The 14,758-nt window shown below is 38.9% G+C and overlaps 1 protein-coding gene across 1 annotated transcript in view; it reads right to left on the bottom strand.

Moving 5' to 3' along the window:
- Positions 1-14,758, bottom strand: part of flii (FLII actin remodeling protein) — a 61,072-nt gene that overhangs the window by 26,704 nt on the left and 19,610 nt on the right. The window contains exons 14-18 of the mRNA XM_072268534.1: positions 12,487-12,666; positions 7,969-8,048; positions 6,763-6,837; positions 1,423-1,506; positions 41-212 (exon numbers count right to left, since the gene is read on the bottom strand). Of these exons, the coding sequence (XP_072124635.1) occupies positions 41-212; positions 1,423-1,506; positions 6,763-6,837; positions 7,969-8,048; positions 12,487-12,666 (591 nt within the window). The remainder of the gene's footprint in view (positions 1-40; positions 213-1,422; positions 1,507-6,762; positions 6,838-7,968; positions 8,049-12,486; positions 12,667-14,758) is intronic.

The raw sequence follows: 14,758 nt of genomic DNA, 5'->3' as shown, positions 1-14,758 counted from the left end.
CCATTTATGCTTAAGGTTAAAAATACTGTCTTATTTTTACCTTATAAAGCTTAGGCCTTACTGGCTTGAAGTTGTCAGCCACATGACATGTAATCTGCTCAGGCTGTCCTCCCAGTGTCTCCCAGAATTCTGGTGTTTCCTGAGTCTGGGTTAACTGTATAATCTCTGCATTTCCTTTTCTCTCATTTTTATTTATCTTTTCAGCAAATAGCCTGAAAGGCAAGAAATTCCATTATTAACCATGACTAAACAGTTCAATATATTCAACAGTGGTCCTTGTAGAATTGTCATCCTACTGAACCTCAAAAAAAAAACTGGAAATAGGCCTCACAGAAAAAAAACAGCTGGCTGCCATCTTAGTGTTTCCGTCAGCAGGACTCAGATCTCATCTCATTAATCTAATCTAAGCAGTTCATCAGGATTGAAGATACCACCTCTTATATGATGAACAAAAGAAAAAAGAACTTCAGGAAAAATGGCCCATTCAGTGTAACCCATCCAGGCAACAAGTTACTGCATCTCTCCTGCCCTTAATGATTTGATACCACTGTCTTAGCTGAAGATAAATACAAATAAGTACTTTTTAAAAAATTCTTTGGATATTTTATAATTACATACATTTCATTTTACTGACTCTAGCTCCACTGCCAGATTGACCTTTAAGTAATATGGTGGATTCCAGACATCCCACCCTGCAAAAACTGATTTCAGGGAGGTAGCACCATCAATTTGTGGGAGACTCCCCGGAAAGATGGGATATCTGTGATAGAGTAGCTCCTTAGCAGCCAGCCGGCTAGTTTAAATAACGTTAGTTATGCTAATGAATGAATGACACCTGTTAAACTCACCTCAACATGTCTTTTACACTTTAACCCACCATGGGCAATAGAAAAGTCACTGTTGCAAACAACGCAGCGAGCAACACTGTCATTATTTTTGACCCCTGTTAAGCAGGGGTACACTTTAGTGTAGTCTGGGGTGACGTACGTTTTATGTTTTCTTTTTTTTGGAACACTCTGCCATGGCGTGCTCTCGCGCTCTCTCTCTCTCTCTCTCTCTCTCTCTCGTGGTCGCTCGCTCGGTTTCTCTCTCACGCTCTCGCTTGCTTTCTCGCTCTCTTTCTCTCTCGCTTTCAAAAAAATCGATTTCCGGGATATTGTACATAATTTGCTGACATCAGGGAGCCACTATTCATATGTGGGAGACTCCCGGAACTTCCGGGAGAGGTGGGATGTCTGGGATTCACCTCATCAATACATTGCACTGGGAGGCTTCCCATAACCTTTTAAGTAAACTGAAGCTTCTACAATCCTTCCTTGTGGCTGATCTCCTTAACACCTGAAATTGTCTTGCTGCATCCTTCTGTATTCTATGTCCTTTTCTGGTGAACAAGATCATAGACAATGCCCCAGATGAATTTACCTCGCTTTGGTGCTTGCACTCAAAGTGGCCTGGGAGCCTCTCCAGACATAGATTTCAAGTCCGTGATCAAGGAGGAACACAAAGCTGGGGGATAAAAGGTAAATAGTTAACATCCTAAAAGGTGACTATATTCAGTAAAGAAAATAACAGACTCTCACAGAGTTAAAAATTTTATAGCATTTCTTTATTACTTATCATCAAAATGGTTTACTGACAATATCACTGCTAGGTTCAGGGTTTTCACCCAGCTAGTGGTAGGGATCTGACGGGATGGGAGAGCCAGAAATACTCAACAGTTAAAAATGACTGAATATATACATTGAAGAGCACTGATTGTGGGATTAGGACAGTGCAGATATACAATGGGTCAAATGATCTTGTTCTGTGCTACATATTTTCCATGATTCTAAAAGGGGAAAAAAAAGGTCAGAGCATGACGGTCATTAACTCACTCTTCAATGGAGGGCACTGTTCACAACCTCCCTACATTTCTGATTTCAGCCTGCTTTGGTCGAGCAGCTGCATTTAACCACAACAATCAAAACGGAAGAGGTGGGGAAAACAAGTTTTGTGCAACCACTGTTTATACATTTCTCAGCAGCCATTCTCCCCAGCCTGCTCTACTGATGCCTGTTACAGGATTACTTTTTCCACAAGTTCAAGATTGTTTAATGTCATTTCTAGTACACATAATGTAAGTAAGAATAAAATAATAGCTAACAAACAAGAGAAAATCTGCAGACACTGGAAATCCAAGCAACGCACACAAAATGCTGGAGGAACCCAGCAGGCCAGGCAATTATATAATTGTTACCTCAGATCCAATGCAGTACAAAATTAAACACAAATAAATACATAAAGATTGCTTATATACATAGATTGACTGTATGTAAATTAAATGATGCTAGGTAGAGGAGTGCCTGTACAAAAGGAGACTGACAGGAAATGATAAAGCAATGGTGGTGGGGGAGTGTGGAGTGATGGGAGGTGGTGTTGGTCACCCTTACTGCTTGGGGAAAGCAACTGTTTTTGAGTCAGGTGGTCCTGGCGTGGATTCTGTGCAGCCTTCCCCCTAATGGGAGTGGGGCAAACAGTCCATGAGCAGGAAGGGTGGGATCATTCATCATTTTGCTGGCCTTTTCCGGACACAGTGCCTATAATACATATTCACCCCCCCAGAAGTTTTCATGTTTTATTGTTTTACAACATTGATTCACAGTGGATTTAATTTGGCTTTTTTGACACTGATCAACAGAAAGAGACTTTCCTGTCAAAATGAAAACAGATCTCTACAAAGTGATCTAAATTAATAACAAATATAAAATACAAAATAATTGATTGCATAAGTATTAACCCCCCCCCTTTAATATGACACTCCAAATGAACATTGGTGCAGCCAACTGGTTTCAGAAGTCACATAATTAGTTAAATGGAGATAACCTGTGTGCAGTCAATGTGTTTCAATTGATTGTACTGTAATCAAAATACACCTGTACCTAGAAGGTCCAACTGCTGGTGAGTCAGCATCTGACAAAAACTAGACATTGAAGACAAAAAGAACACTCCAAGCAACTCCATGAAAAGGTCATTGAAAAACAGAAGATAGATAGATAGACATACTTTATTGAGCCCGAGGGAAATTGGGTTTTGTTACAGTTGCACCAACCAAGAATAGAGTATAAATATAGCAATAAAAAACTACAAATAATTAAATATGTAAATTATGCCAGATGGAAATAAGTCCAGGACCAGACTATTGGCTCAGAGTGTCTGGCCCTCTAAGGAGTCAGGAGATGGATACAAGAAAATGTCCAAGTCACTGAATACAGTTAAGTCAACCATCAAGAAATGGAGAGAATATGGTACAGCTCTAAATCTGCCAAGAGCAGGCTGTATCAAAAACTAAGTGACCATGCAAGAAGGGGTCTACCAAGAGACCTATAACAATTCTGGAGGAGTTAGAAGCTTCAGTTGCTGAGATGAGAGAGTGGCGAAGAAAAAGCCACTGTTTGGAAAAAAAAAATCACATGAAATCTTGGCCTGAGTTTGCCAGAAGGTATGTGGGAGACTCTGAAGTCAGCTTGAAGGTTCTATGGTCTGATAAAAACAAAACTGAGCTTTTTGGCCATCAAACCATACACTATGTTTAGCGCAACCCAAACACTGCACATCATCAAAAACACACCATAATTATTGTGAAGCATAGTGGTGGCTGCATCATGCTGTGGGGAAGGCTTGTGAAGGTAGAGGGTAAAATTAATGCAGCAAAATACTGGAGGAAAACTTGATGCAGTCTGCAAGAGAACTGTGACTTGGGAGAAAATTTGTTTTCCAGCAAGACAATGACCCCAAGCATAAAGCCAAAGCTGCACAGGAATGGCTTAAAAACATCAAAATGGCTAAGTCAGAGTCTAGACCTGAATCCAATTGAGAATTTATGGCTGGACTTAAAGGGTTGTTCACTCACGACCCCCATGCAATCTGACAGAGATTGAACAGTTTTGTAAAGAAGAATGGGGAAAAATTGTAGTGTCCAGATGTGCGAAGCTGATAAATACCTATCTATACAGATTCAAGGCTGTAATTGCTGCCAAAGGTGCATCTACTAAATACTGACTTAAAGAGGGTGAGTAATTATGCAATCGACTGTGTTTTAGATTTGTAATTAATCTAGATCACTTTGTAGAGATTTGTCTTCACTTTGATACAAGTCTTTTTCTATTGATCAGTGTCAAAAAAAAAGCCATATTAAATCCACTGTTGTATCCAAAGACATACAGTGCCATATTAAAACAATAAGACATGAAAACTTACGGGGGGGGGGGGGGAGGTAGTTTTAATAGGCACTGTGTGTCTTTGATGGCAGGCAGACTGGTGCCGGTAATGCATCGGGCGGTTTTAACTACCTGCTGTAAACCCTTCCTGACCGCTGCAGAGCCGTGGCCATACCATGTTGTGATGCAGCATATTAGAATGCTCTCTACTGGCCAAATATAGAAGTTCAGGGCTAACTGTTCCGGCTAATTATCCTTCATACGTAAGCCTTGAAAACCATTAGCAATGACGACAGCTAGGATGGTAACAGCATAGGAAGTGATCATTTGGGCCATTGATTCCATGCTGACTCTACTAAAGCAACAAAGTTCCAATCCCCCGCCCCCCCCCCCCCCACAGGAACAGACTCTGACCCATTTTATCCATCCTGACAACAATACCAACTTAAACTAATTCCATTCCCTGCACATAATCCATATTCCTCCATTTCTTGCATGTTCCTGTTTAAGTGCTTCTTAAACATTGCTATCCACCTGCTTCCACCTCTTTCCTTGGTAGCATATCCCAGGCACTCATTATAAAACACAAAATTCAGCAGATGCTGGACATCCAAAGCAACACATGCGAAATACTGGGGAACTTCAGCAGGTCAGACAACATCTATGGAAATGAACAAACAGTTGATGTTCTGGCCAGAGACCCTCCTTCTGGACTGGAAAGGAAGGGGGAAGTGGGCAGAATAAGGTGGAGGGAGGGGAAGAAGGATAGCTAGAGGTGATAGGTGAAGCCAGGTGAGTTGGTAAAGCAAAGGGCTGGAGAGAAAGTAATCTAACAGGAGAGGAGAGTGGGCCATAGGGGAAAGGGAAGGGTCGGGGGGAAAGAACCCAGGAGGAGGTGATAGGCAGGTGAGAAGAGGGAAGAGTTGGAGGGGGGCAGAGAAGAAGAGAATTTGTTTTCTCTTTAAACAGAAGGAGAAATTGATATTTATGCCATCAGGTTGGAGGATACCCAGATGGAATACACGATGTTGCTCCTCCACCGAGGGTGGCCTCATTGTGGCACAAGAGGAGTCCATGGACCGACATATCAGAACAGGATTGGGAGTTTGAATTAAAATGTCTAGCCACTGGGAAGTTCTGCTTTTGGTGGATGGAGCAAAGGTGCTCAATGAAGCAGTCCCCCAACTTATGACGGGTCTCACCAATTTAGAGGCGGCCGCATCAGGAGCACTAAACATAACAAGATGACCCCAGCAGATCTGCAAGTGAAGCGTTGCCTTACCTGGAAGGATTGTTTGGGACCCTGAATGAGGGAGGAGGTGAATGGGCAGGTGTAGCACTTTGGTCACTGTAGGGATAAATGCCAGGACGGAGATTAGTGAGGAGGGATGAATGGACAAGGGAATCATGGAGACAGCAAACCCTGTGGAAAGCAGGGAGAAGGGGTGGGGGGTAAAGATGTGTTTGGTGGTAGGGTCCCATTGGAGATGGCAGAAGTTGTGTAGAATGATGTGTTGTCTTTGCCAAAAAAAATTAATTGCCTTGTAAATCTCCTTCAAACTTTCCCCCCCCCTCACTCTAGTATTTAACATTTCCAACTCAGGAAAAAGATTCTGAATATCTACCGTGTTTCAGTTTTATATACCTTTATCAGGTCACCCCTCAACTTCCAATGTTTCAGAGAAGTTTCTCCAACTTTTCTTTTTAATCCAAGCAACATCCTGATTATCCACTTCTGCAACATCTGGCCAGCCACCACATCCTTCCTGTAACGCAGTAACTCGAAATGCACACAATACTCCAAATATGGTCTAACTCGAGTTTTATACAGCTGCAATATGACAGCCTGACTTGAATACTTAACTTTTCTACATATGAAACATCCCACTCCTCTCTAATCTATCCTTGTAACTGTAATATCTCAACTCAGGAAGCTACTCAAATCTTTTTTGGACCCTCAAATACCTTCACTATTTGGCATGAAAGTTTACTGTGCTTCCAACAATGAGATGATCGGAACTGAACACAATACTCCAGCTGAGACTGTATCAACGTCTTATAAATGTTAGCATGTTTAAATGGTCTATGCCTCAATTGATAAAGCTCAAAATCTACCTAATGCTTTCTTGACCTACTTTGCTACTTTCAGTGATGTGAACATAACCACCAGGTCTCTCTACTCCTTGTATTAATTTTGAAACTTGATCCCTCATTCTGTTGTCTTTCCTCATGTTTCCTACCAAATGCATAGTTGCACATTTCTCCACGTTCAACTTTATCCACTACTTGTCTGCCCATTCCACCAGACTGTACTGGCTGCTACTTATCACTTTCCTCTTTGTAGTTCACAAGATTACCAAGTTCTGTGTCATCTGCAAACCTAGATTTTGTGGTTTGCAGCCCTAAGAGTTGGTTACCGTTTTCAACTTGAAAACAAAGCAAACCTGCAGTTGGGGGTAATCTGACATGATGAATTAAGAACACCACAAGTGAATTTACCCATTTTATCAAATAAAGTACAAAAAAAGTTAAAATAACTCCTGCTGAAAGTGCTTCAATAACTTACCGAGGATCCAAACTTGAGGCTTTAAGTGGAACAGATTCCAATTTTATATTCTTTTTACCATGGCATCGATATAACCTGTGGGGGGGGGGGGAGAGGGAGGAGGAAAGACAAGTATTTTACACAAGCCAAAAGATGAGTGAGTCAGTAAATTGTAATACTCAAATCCAGTGTTCAGTCTTGAGCTAATAAAGTTACTACAATGGGCAAAATACCAAATTAGGTTAGGCTTTTGGGAGAAAGATCTTTCGATGTTAATCAGGAAGTTATTATTCGACAAAATTCAGTTGATTATAGTAGGGTTAAAATTTAGAAAACTTAATTTAGACATTATAGTTACTGAGAATAATGGTAGAAAATTCCTTTAAAAAAGCTTTTAGTGCAATCTCATCATTTCATGCTGACAATTTATTTACATCCAAATGGGTCATATGAAAATCAATTCACAGCTACTTTTCTTACATCAGTGACTACACTTCAAAATATTTTATTAGCTATGAAAGATTCTTAGGTGACCTGAGACCATGAAAGATGTCCCATAAATGCAAATCTTTTATTCCCCCTAATTTAAACAATGTACAATTTTAAAATGAAGTTGGAGTTAATACTAGTAGACATCCTGGATGAATCTTTCCACACTTTCTAAACATTTCTCTTCAAGACATTTGGTTTCAACTCTTGTCCCATGTTCAATGTAGAGAACCACTAAATTAAAACAAATGTACTGAACATACTGTGATATTTCCAAATTTTGGTTAATAGATATAGATTTCTGCAAGCTGGGTGAAAACTAAGTACTAATTATCAGGACAATGGAAGTGCTGTAGTGAATTCAAAACATTAAGGATGGATCTTTTCCTCTAATTAGAGGTGAATTAAAAACTAGAGGACAGAGATTTGAGGTGGAAGAAATGCAAAGGGGATCTGAGAGGAATCCTTTATAACCAAAGACTGCTAAGGAGCAATGTTGCTTACAATATTTAAACGTGCACTTGAAATGACAAGGTATTGAAGGCTACAGGCCAAGTGCTAGGAATGGGAGTAAAATGGATGGGTGCACAGTAGTTGACATAAATATAGTGGGTCAAGTGGCCTGTCTTCGTGCTGTATAACTATATACATGTAATAAAATTGTTGTTAAAGTGTGATCCACCCTTACACTCTTTCCATTCCTATCTTCCTTCAGAAAACCATTCTCCTGTTCTTTACCTGGTGATATACTGTGTTTCTTCTACTGTGTAGAAGCCACTTGCTGTTCCTCCTTCAATGTAGGCGAGGTTATCAAATATCTACAAGTATTTTAAAAATCATAGTTAAAAAGGTTGAATTCATTAGATATGATTTTTACACAATTGAAAGCAATGTTCATTATTGGGTACATTATCAGCACCTGTTTACAAGGAAAAAGGTGCCACATTTGGTGATCTTATCAATCCCAACAGGAGTTTTAATTTAAAACTGATTAATTACACCACAAGCTAATTGCTATGAATTGCAATTGCTTATAACGTTTTTATTATGGGCTGCTCCTGGGACCAAAATTATAAAAAAAAGCAATTCTTCACTAAACCCTGAAAAGCAGGTTCAAAGTCATAATGGTCTACTATTAGTATTTCCATTTACAGTCAATGATGGGCAATATGAAATTAAGATCTAAGCAAGAACAAACATAATCAGGAAAGAATACAAAAATCAGCCTGATTGGAAAAAGTTGACCTTCTTCACTTCTACCGATCTGCAACTAATGGCAGCAGAAAATCTTTATTTTGTCAGCTAATCACGAGACTATTGATTTACAAGGTTTCAATTTGCATATGTAATTATATTAAGTTGCATAAGTGAGTTGACAGCCGGAGACAAAATCAGCTTAATTGGTAAAGTACATATTTTAAAATGTACCAACGAGAGGTATTGTAGGCAATTTTTTTTGTAAAAAAAGTTTTAAAATCTCTACATCTACATCTCCACCAAATGATTGTAGTAGAAACCTTGGTGACATTTGTCACCCTTGTACCAACTTAAAGTTAGGAGTTGGTACAAAGCCTTGCGCAAGCAGCATCTCCTGGTTTCCATGTCAACTGTGAAAGGAAGATGCACCATCAGCCTCCACAAGGGCTGGTCACATGACTCCATGCAATGGAAGGAAGTTCAGCATATGGTCAGTTCAGGCTATGCAATTGTGGCTACAACTGCGAGGTGAAATTCAGACAGATGTCAAGCCAACCTGGCTCAATACGACTTACGCCCATCACCAGTTTCCTGGAGGACTTCAGCATTTATCCAATAAAGTATGTCAGGCTACTTAATCTTAATTCTTCTACTTCCTTGCCCCCTCTTTTCAACAAGCTTGTAGTGTAATTATACAATATATCCGTAATACCAAAAGTTTAATATAAACTAGTTTAGTGCTCTGAACATTTGAATGGAATCAAATTAATGACAGTCTAAATTCAGCAATATCATTCGTGCCTGGCTCATTGGACATAGGTTCCAGACCCATCTGGAGGATAGAAACTCAAGTGCCCCACTGGATCTTGCTAATTGTTTAGAGCATACTGTGTGCACCCTTGGGTGGTTGCAGAAAAAAAAATTACTTTGAAGAACAGGGAAGTTTCTATGGAATGCTGGGCAAATTCGTCTTCAGACTTTTGTTTTTGTATGATATGCTGTCACATCCATTGTCACAGCCTTTTAAAATTAACTATTTGGGTGAAACCAATGTAATATGTACATTGAAGTCATAAAAGGTGCTTTATTACTGAGCTTTTTCTTAAATAAGATTGGTCTTCAATTTAACAAAGTGTGGTTAAAGATCAAATATACAGTGCCTATGAAAAGAATCCACCCCCCTTGGAAGTTTTCGTGTTTTATTGTTTTACAACATTGAATCACAGTGGATTTAATTTGGCTTTTTTGACACTGATCAACAGAAAAAGACTCCTTTGTGTCAAAGTGAAAACAGATCTCTACAGAGTGATACAAATTGATTACAAATACAAAACACAATAATTGATTGCATAACTATACACACCCCACCCTTTAATATGACACTCCAAATCAACACTGGTGCAAGCCAATTGGTTTCAGAAGTCACATAATTAGCTAAATGGAGATATCTGTGGGGGAGTCAAGGTGTTTCAATTGATTGTAGTAAAAAGACACCTGTATCTAGAAGGTCCAACTACTGGTGAGTCAGTATCCTGGCAAAACCACACCATGAAGGGAAAAGAACACTCCAAGCAACTCCGTGAAAAGTACAAGACAGGAGATGGATACAAGTAAATTTCAAGTCACTGAATATCCCTTGGAGTACAGTTAAGTCAATCGAGAAAAAGGGGAAAAAAATATGGCACAGCTCTAAATCAGCCTAGAGCAGGCCATCCTCAAAAACTGAGTGACTGTACAAGAAGGGGACAAGTGAGGGAAACCAACAAGACTCTGGAAGAGTTGTAAGCTTCACAGGCAGAGATGGGAGAGACTGCGCATACAACAACTGTTGCTCAGGTACTTCACCAGTCAACAGCTTTATGGGAGAGTGTCAAAGAGAAAGCCACTGTTGAAAAACACTTACATGAAATCCTGCTTATAGTTTGTTAGAAGGCATGTGGGAGACTCTGAAGTCAGCTGAGAGAAGATTCTATGGTCTGATTAAACCAAAATTGAGCTTTTTGGCCACCAGACTAAACCCTATGTTTGGCACACGCCAAACATTGCACATCATCAAAAACCCACCATCCCTACCGTGAAGCATGGTGGTGGCTGCATCATGCCGTGAGGATGCTTCACTAAAGCAGGCCCTGGGCAGATTGTGAAGGTACAGGGTGAAATGATTACAGGGAAATCCTGGAGGAAAATCTGATGCAGTCTGCAAGAGAACTGCAACCTGGGAGAAGATTTGTTTTCCAGCAAGACAATCACCCCAAATATAAAGCCAAAGCTACACAGGAATGGCTTAAAAACAAAAAAAAAAAGTTAATGTCCTGGAGTGGCCAAGTCCTGGACAGTCCAGACCACAGTCCAATTGAGAATTTGTGGCTGGACTTAAAGGGCTGTTTACTCACAATCCCCATGCAATCTGACAGAGCTTGAGCAGTTTTGTACAGAAGCAATAACCTTGCACTCAATGTCAGTAAGACAAAAGAGCTGATTGTGGACTTCAGGAAGGATAAGACGAGGAAGCACATACCAAACCTCAGAGGGATCAGGAGTGGAGAGAGTGAGCAGCTTCAAGTTTCTAGGTGTCAAGATCTGAGGACCTAACCTGGTCCCAACATATGGATGCATCTATAAAGGCAAACCAGCAACTATACTTCACTGGGGGTTTGAAGAGATTTTGTATGTCAACAAAAACACTCAAATTTCTATAAATGTACTATGGATGGCATTCTGACAGGCTACATCGCTGTTTGATATTGGTGGGGGGGGGGTGCTACTGCAAAGTATCAAAAGAAGCTGCAGAGGGACGTAAATGTAGTTGGCTCCATCTTGGGTACTAGCCTACAAAGCACCCAGGACATATTCAAGGAGCGGTGTCTCAAAAAGGCAGCGTCCATTATTAAGGACCCCCAGCACCCAGGGCATACCCTTTTCTCACTGTTACCATCAGGTAGGAGGTATAGAAGCCTGAAGGCACACACTCAGTGATTCAGGAACAGCTTCTTCCCCTCTGCCATCTGATTCCAAAATGGATGTTGAACTAGTGAACACTACCTCACTTTTTAAAAATATTATTTCTCTTTTAGCATGATTTTTAATCTATTCAATATACTTTTAATCGATTTACAATTTATTTTTCTTCTATATTATGTATTGCATTGAACTGCTGCTAAGTTAACAAATTTCACAACACATGCTGGTGATAATAAACCTGATTCTGATAGGAATAGGGAAGAATTGCATTGTCCAGATGTGCAAAGCTGATAGAGACTCAAGACTGTATTCTGCTATATACTGACTTTAAGGGGGCGAGTAATTATGCAATCAATTATTTTGTGTTTAATAAGTATAATAAATTTAGACCAATTTGTAGAAATGTTTTCATTTTGACATGAAAGTCTTTTCTGTTGATCAGAGTCAAAAAAGCCAAATGAAATCCACTATGATTCAATGTTGTAAAACAATAAAACATGAAAACTTCCGTGGGGTGGGGTGAATCTTTAATAGCCAATGTATGCTGTTGGGTATGAACCATTTAGAATCATTTGTGACCTCTGTTAACTGCATCATTTGACAAGTTGGATTGGATTGTTTTTCCTGGAATTATTTATTTAGACTATAATTCTGAGACATTCCACAGAAAAGAGTCAGCACATGAGAAGTTTCCCAAGACACAGACAAGTTGATTCATATCACATCAAGATCTATGTCTAATGAGCCCTGGGTCTAATCCCAATCTGCAAATCACTATTAAACTAAATAAAGAATGAAATTTCTTATTTTCTAGTTTATGTACCCATTCATGGAAATCTTGTTAAAATCAGGAGATCTCCTTAGCCATTTTTGATTATACAGCTGCTTATTTTGGTGAAGAGTAATACTGCCAATAGCTCCAGTCCATTACTTCCAACCTGAGTCAGCATTCTCCCTTGATGAACATGATGATACTGGGATGAAGTAAAAATGACTTGATGCAATTGATAATGTAAATTGCTCTCAAATACTGATTCCAAAGAACTAAGAGTACTGATTTTTAAGTGCAGTCACATTGATACACAACCATATACAGACCGCAGTAAATTCTTCACTCTCATCGCCCATTTCCTCACGAATTGTCCTGCACTGTGCCCCAAGAAAATTACGGAGATTGACTGCATGGATGGCAGCACATGCTTTTTTATCCATTGAAGCTTCCTGTCCAATCCAGTAGAAAATTTGCCAGCTGAGAGCACCGTTCTCATCCAGTATAGTCTGCAAAATATTGACAAATATTTTTAAAAACCTTTGAAATACTACAGAAAATATGATTGCTTCCAAAAACTACAGTAATCAAAAATAAATCTACTTCACCAAAATTGCAACAACTCAAGGATCATTATTCTGCTTAAATTTTATTCTACTTCAAGATTATCAATGGTAGATTGAAGGGGAAGGTACAGGAAAAGTTAATACATAAAGGCTTTTCAGAAATGCAGTGGTTTAACCTGACTTCTATAGACCGTAGTATCTATGATTGATTATTTTAAAAGTCAGATTATAAAGATTATAAAGATAGCTAAAGTTAAACAAGCACAATAATCATCGATGGTGCTATAATTAATGAGGTGATGACTGTGAAGCTTTTCAGAACGGATTCTATGGAATAGAGTGTGTGAGTGTACACATTAACTTTAAGCCAAACAGCAATAAGAAAGTAAAACAGTCTAGTATTCTTAGCCTAAACCAAAAGCTAGGAATTGTGGAGTAAGCAGGAGCAGGGGGAAAGGAAGAATTACAAATTTCTTCCCCCTACAGATGTCAGTTGTCTGATATCAAATACAAACAAGATCAAGCGTCAGTACTACTCTTAATGTAAAATAGCATATTAACAGTCATTGTTTTACAACACGGAGGTCCTGAACACCCTGGTATCTGTGGCATTGTACATTAAGACAGATTAGCAATTTCAGTAATGGTAAGGGCTAGAAGGCTGGGATAAAACTGAGGGGGGGGGAGGGGGAGTAGAAAAAAAATCACTCATACAAATCACTGTGGCCTTGAATGATTTAAGTCCAGTCCAGTAAAATATTTTAAAAAGTAGCACAGTAAAGAACAATTCTGTTTGTCAGGTGCATCTCAAACTGAATTGATCTTCATAAATAAGTTAAAGCAGAATCTACATGAAAGTTATATTTAAGGATTATCTTTATGAAGTAAAACCTTTACAGATAGCTGTTAATGGAAGTCAAACCGCTATTAATGATGACATCATGAGAATCTGATCAGCTCAACACTGCTGCTTCTTCATCACTGGGCTGTGAAGCCTGGACCTCCCTATACAACAGCACTGTGGGAGTACCTTCACCACAAAGGGCTGCAGAAATTCATAAACTCAAGGATGGGCAATATATTGGCCTTGCCAGCAAAGCACAAGTCTCTCACAAAAAAAATTATGAATTTAGAGGCTAGTTCAAATGGTTTGAAATGACAAGGCCTCTAATTATTCTATTCCAAGTAGGTTTTGTTGCAGTCAAATAATCAGAATAAACCAAGTCATGGGATGTCTATTCATTGGTTATCTACTCAAAAGACTAAAATTTTTATTACCATCTCACTGATACAAATTTCTTCTACAAAGAAAATGCTTTCATTTTATAGTCAAATACAAGTAGAAATCCTGTCAGTCATACTTACAGATTGTTGGGACTATGAAATGTGGAATTATATGCTTGATGCTGATCAGTTTAAATTATTCTAGGAAGAACTATTAGATTCTGTACTTTGTATTCAGGACAATCTTTTTCCAATTATGTTAGATTGGTCTCTCACTGTATTTTATAACTGTCTATCTATCTATAAATAAATGGGATTACTAGTATGGCATTTCCATCCTTCCAACTTAGCTGATTATAATACCCAATGCACTGCATTACGGTAGAAGATTGATAATACCCTTATATCATACCATTATGCAGCTGGGAGACATAGGTTTATATATGGATACAGCCCATCCCTAGGTTAAGAATGCCCTTTGAACAGACATTTGTCTATATGAACCTCATCAAATTCAAAACTCATTAATTACATACATTAATTCGTACAAAAACTAATTTCCCCTTTCCCTCTACTTTTAATAATTATTTCTTTCTTATCCATTTCATGTGCTTTTGATGCTGTTTATTATAAGGTTGCAGAGGTTTGGTTACAGTATCAAGTGATATTTCAATATTTTCTGACTACAGCCAAAAACAGTTTTGGACATCTGTGAAAATGGTATCCATCTGTTGACCAGAGACAGCCTGTACTGCCCATTTTTGTGGACTAAATTAAATAGTAGAAAGCCTAAATTGCACCAAAGGTATTC

Source organism: Mobula birostris, chromosome 9, assembly GCF_030028105.1.
Source record: "Mobula birostris isolate sMobBir1 chromosome 9, sMobBir1.hap1, whole genome shotgun sequence".
In the NCBI taxonomy this organism is placed as follows: Eukaryota; Metazoa; Chordata; class Chondrichthyes; order Myliobatiformes; family Myliobatidae; genus Mobula; species Mobula birostris.
This window is presented reverse-complemented; position numbering and strand designations above follow the sequence as displayed.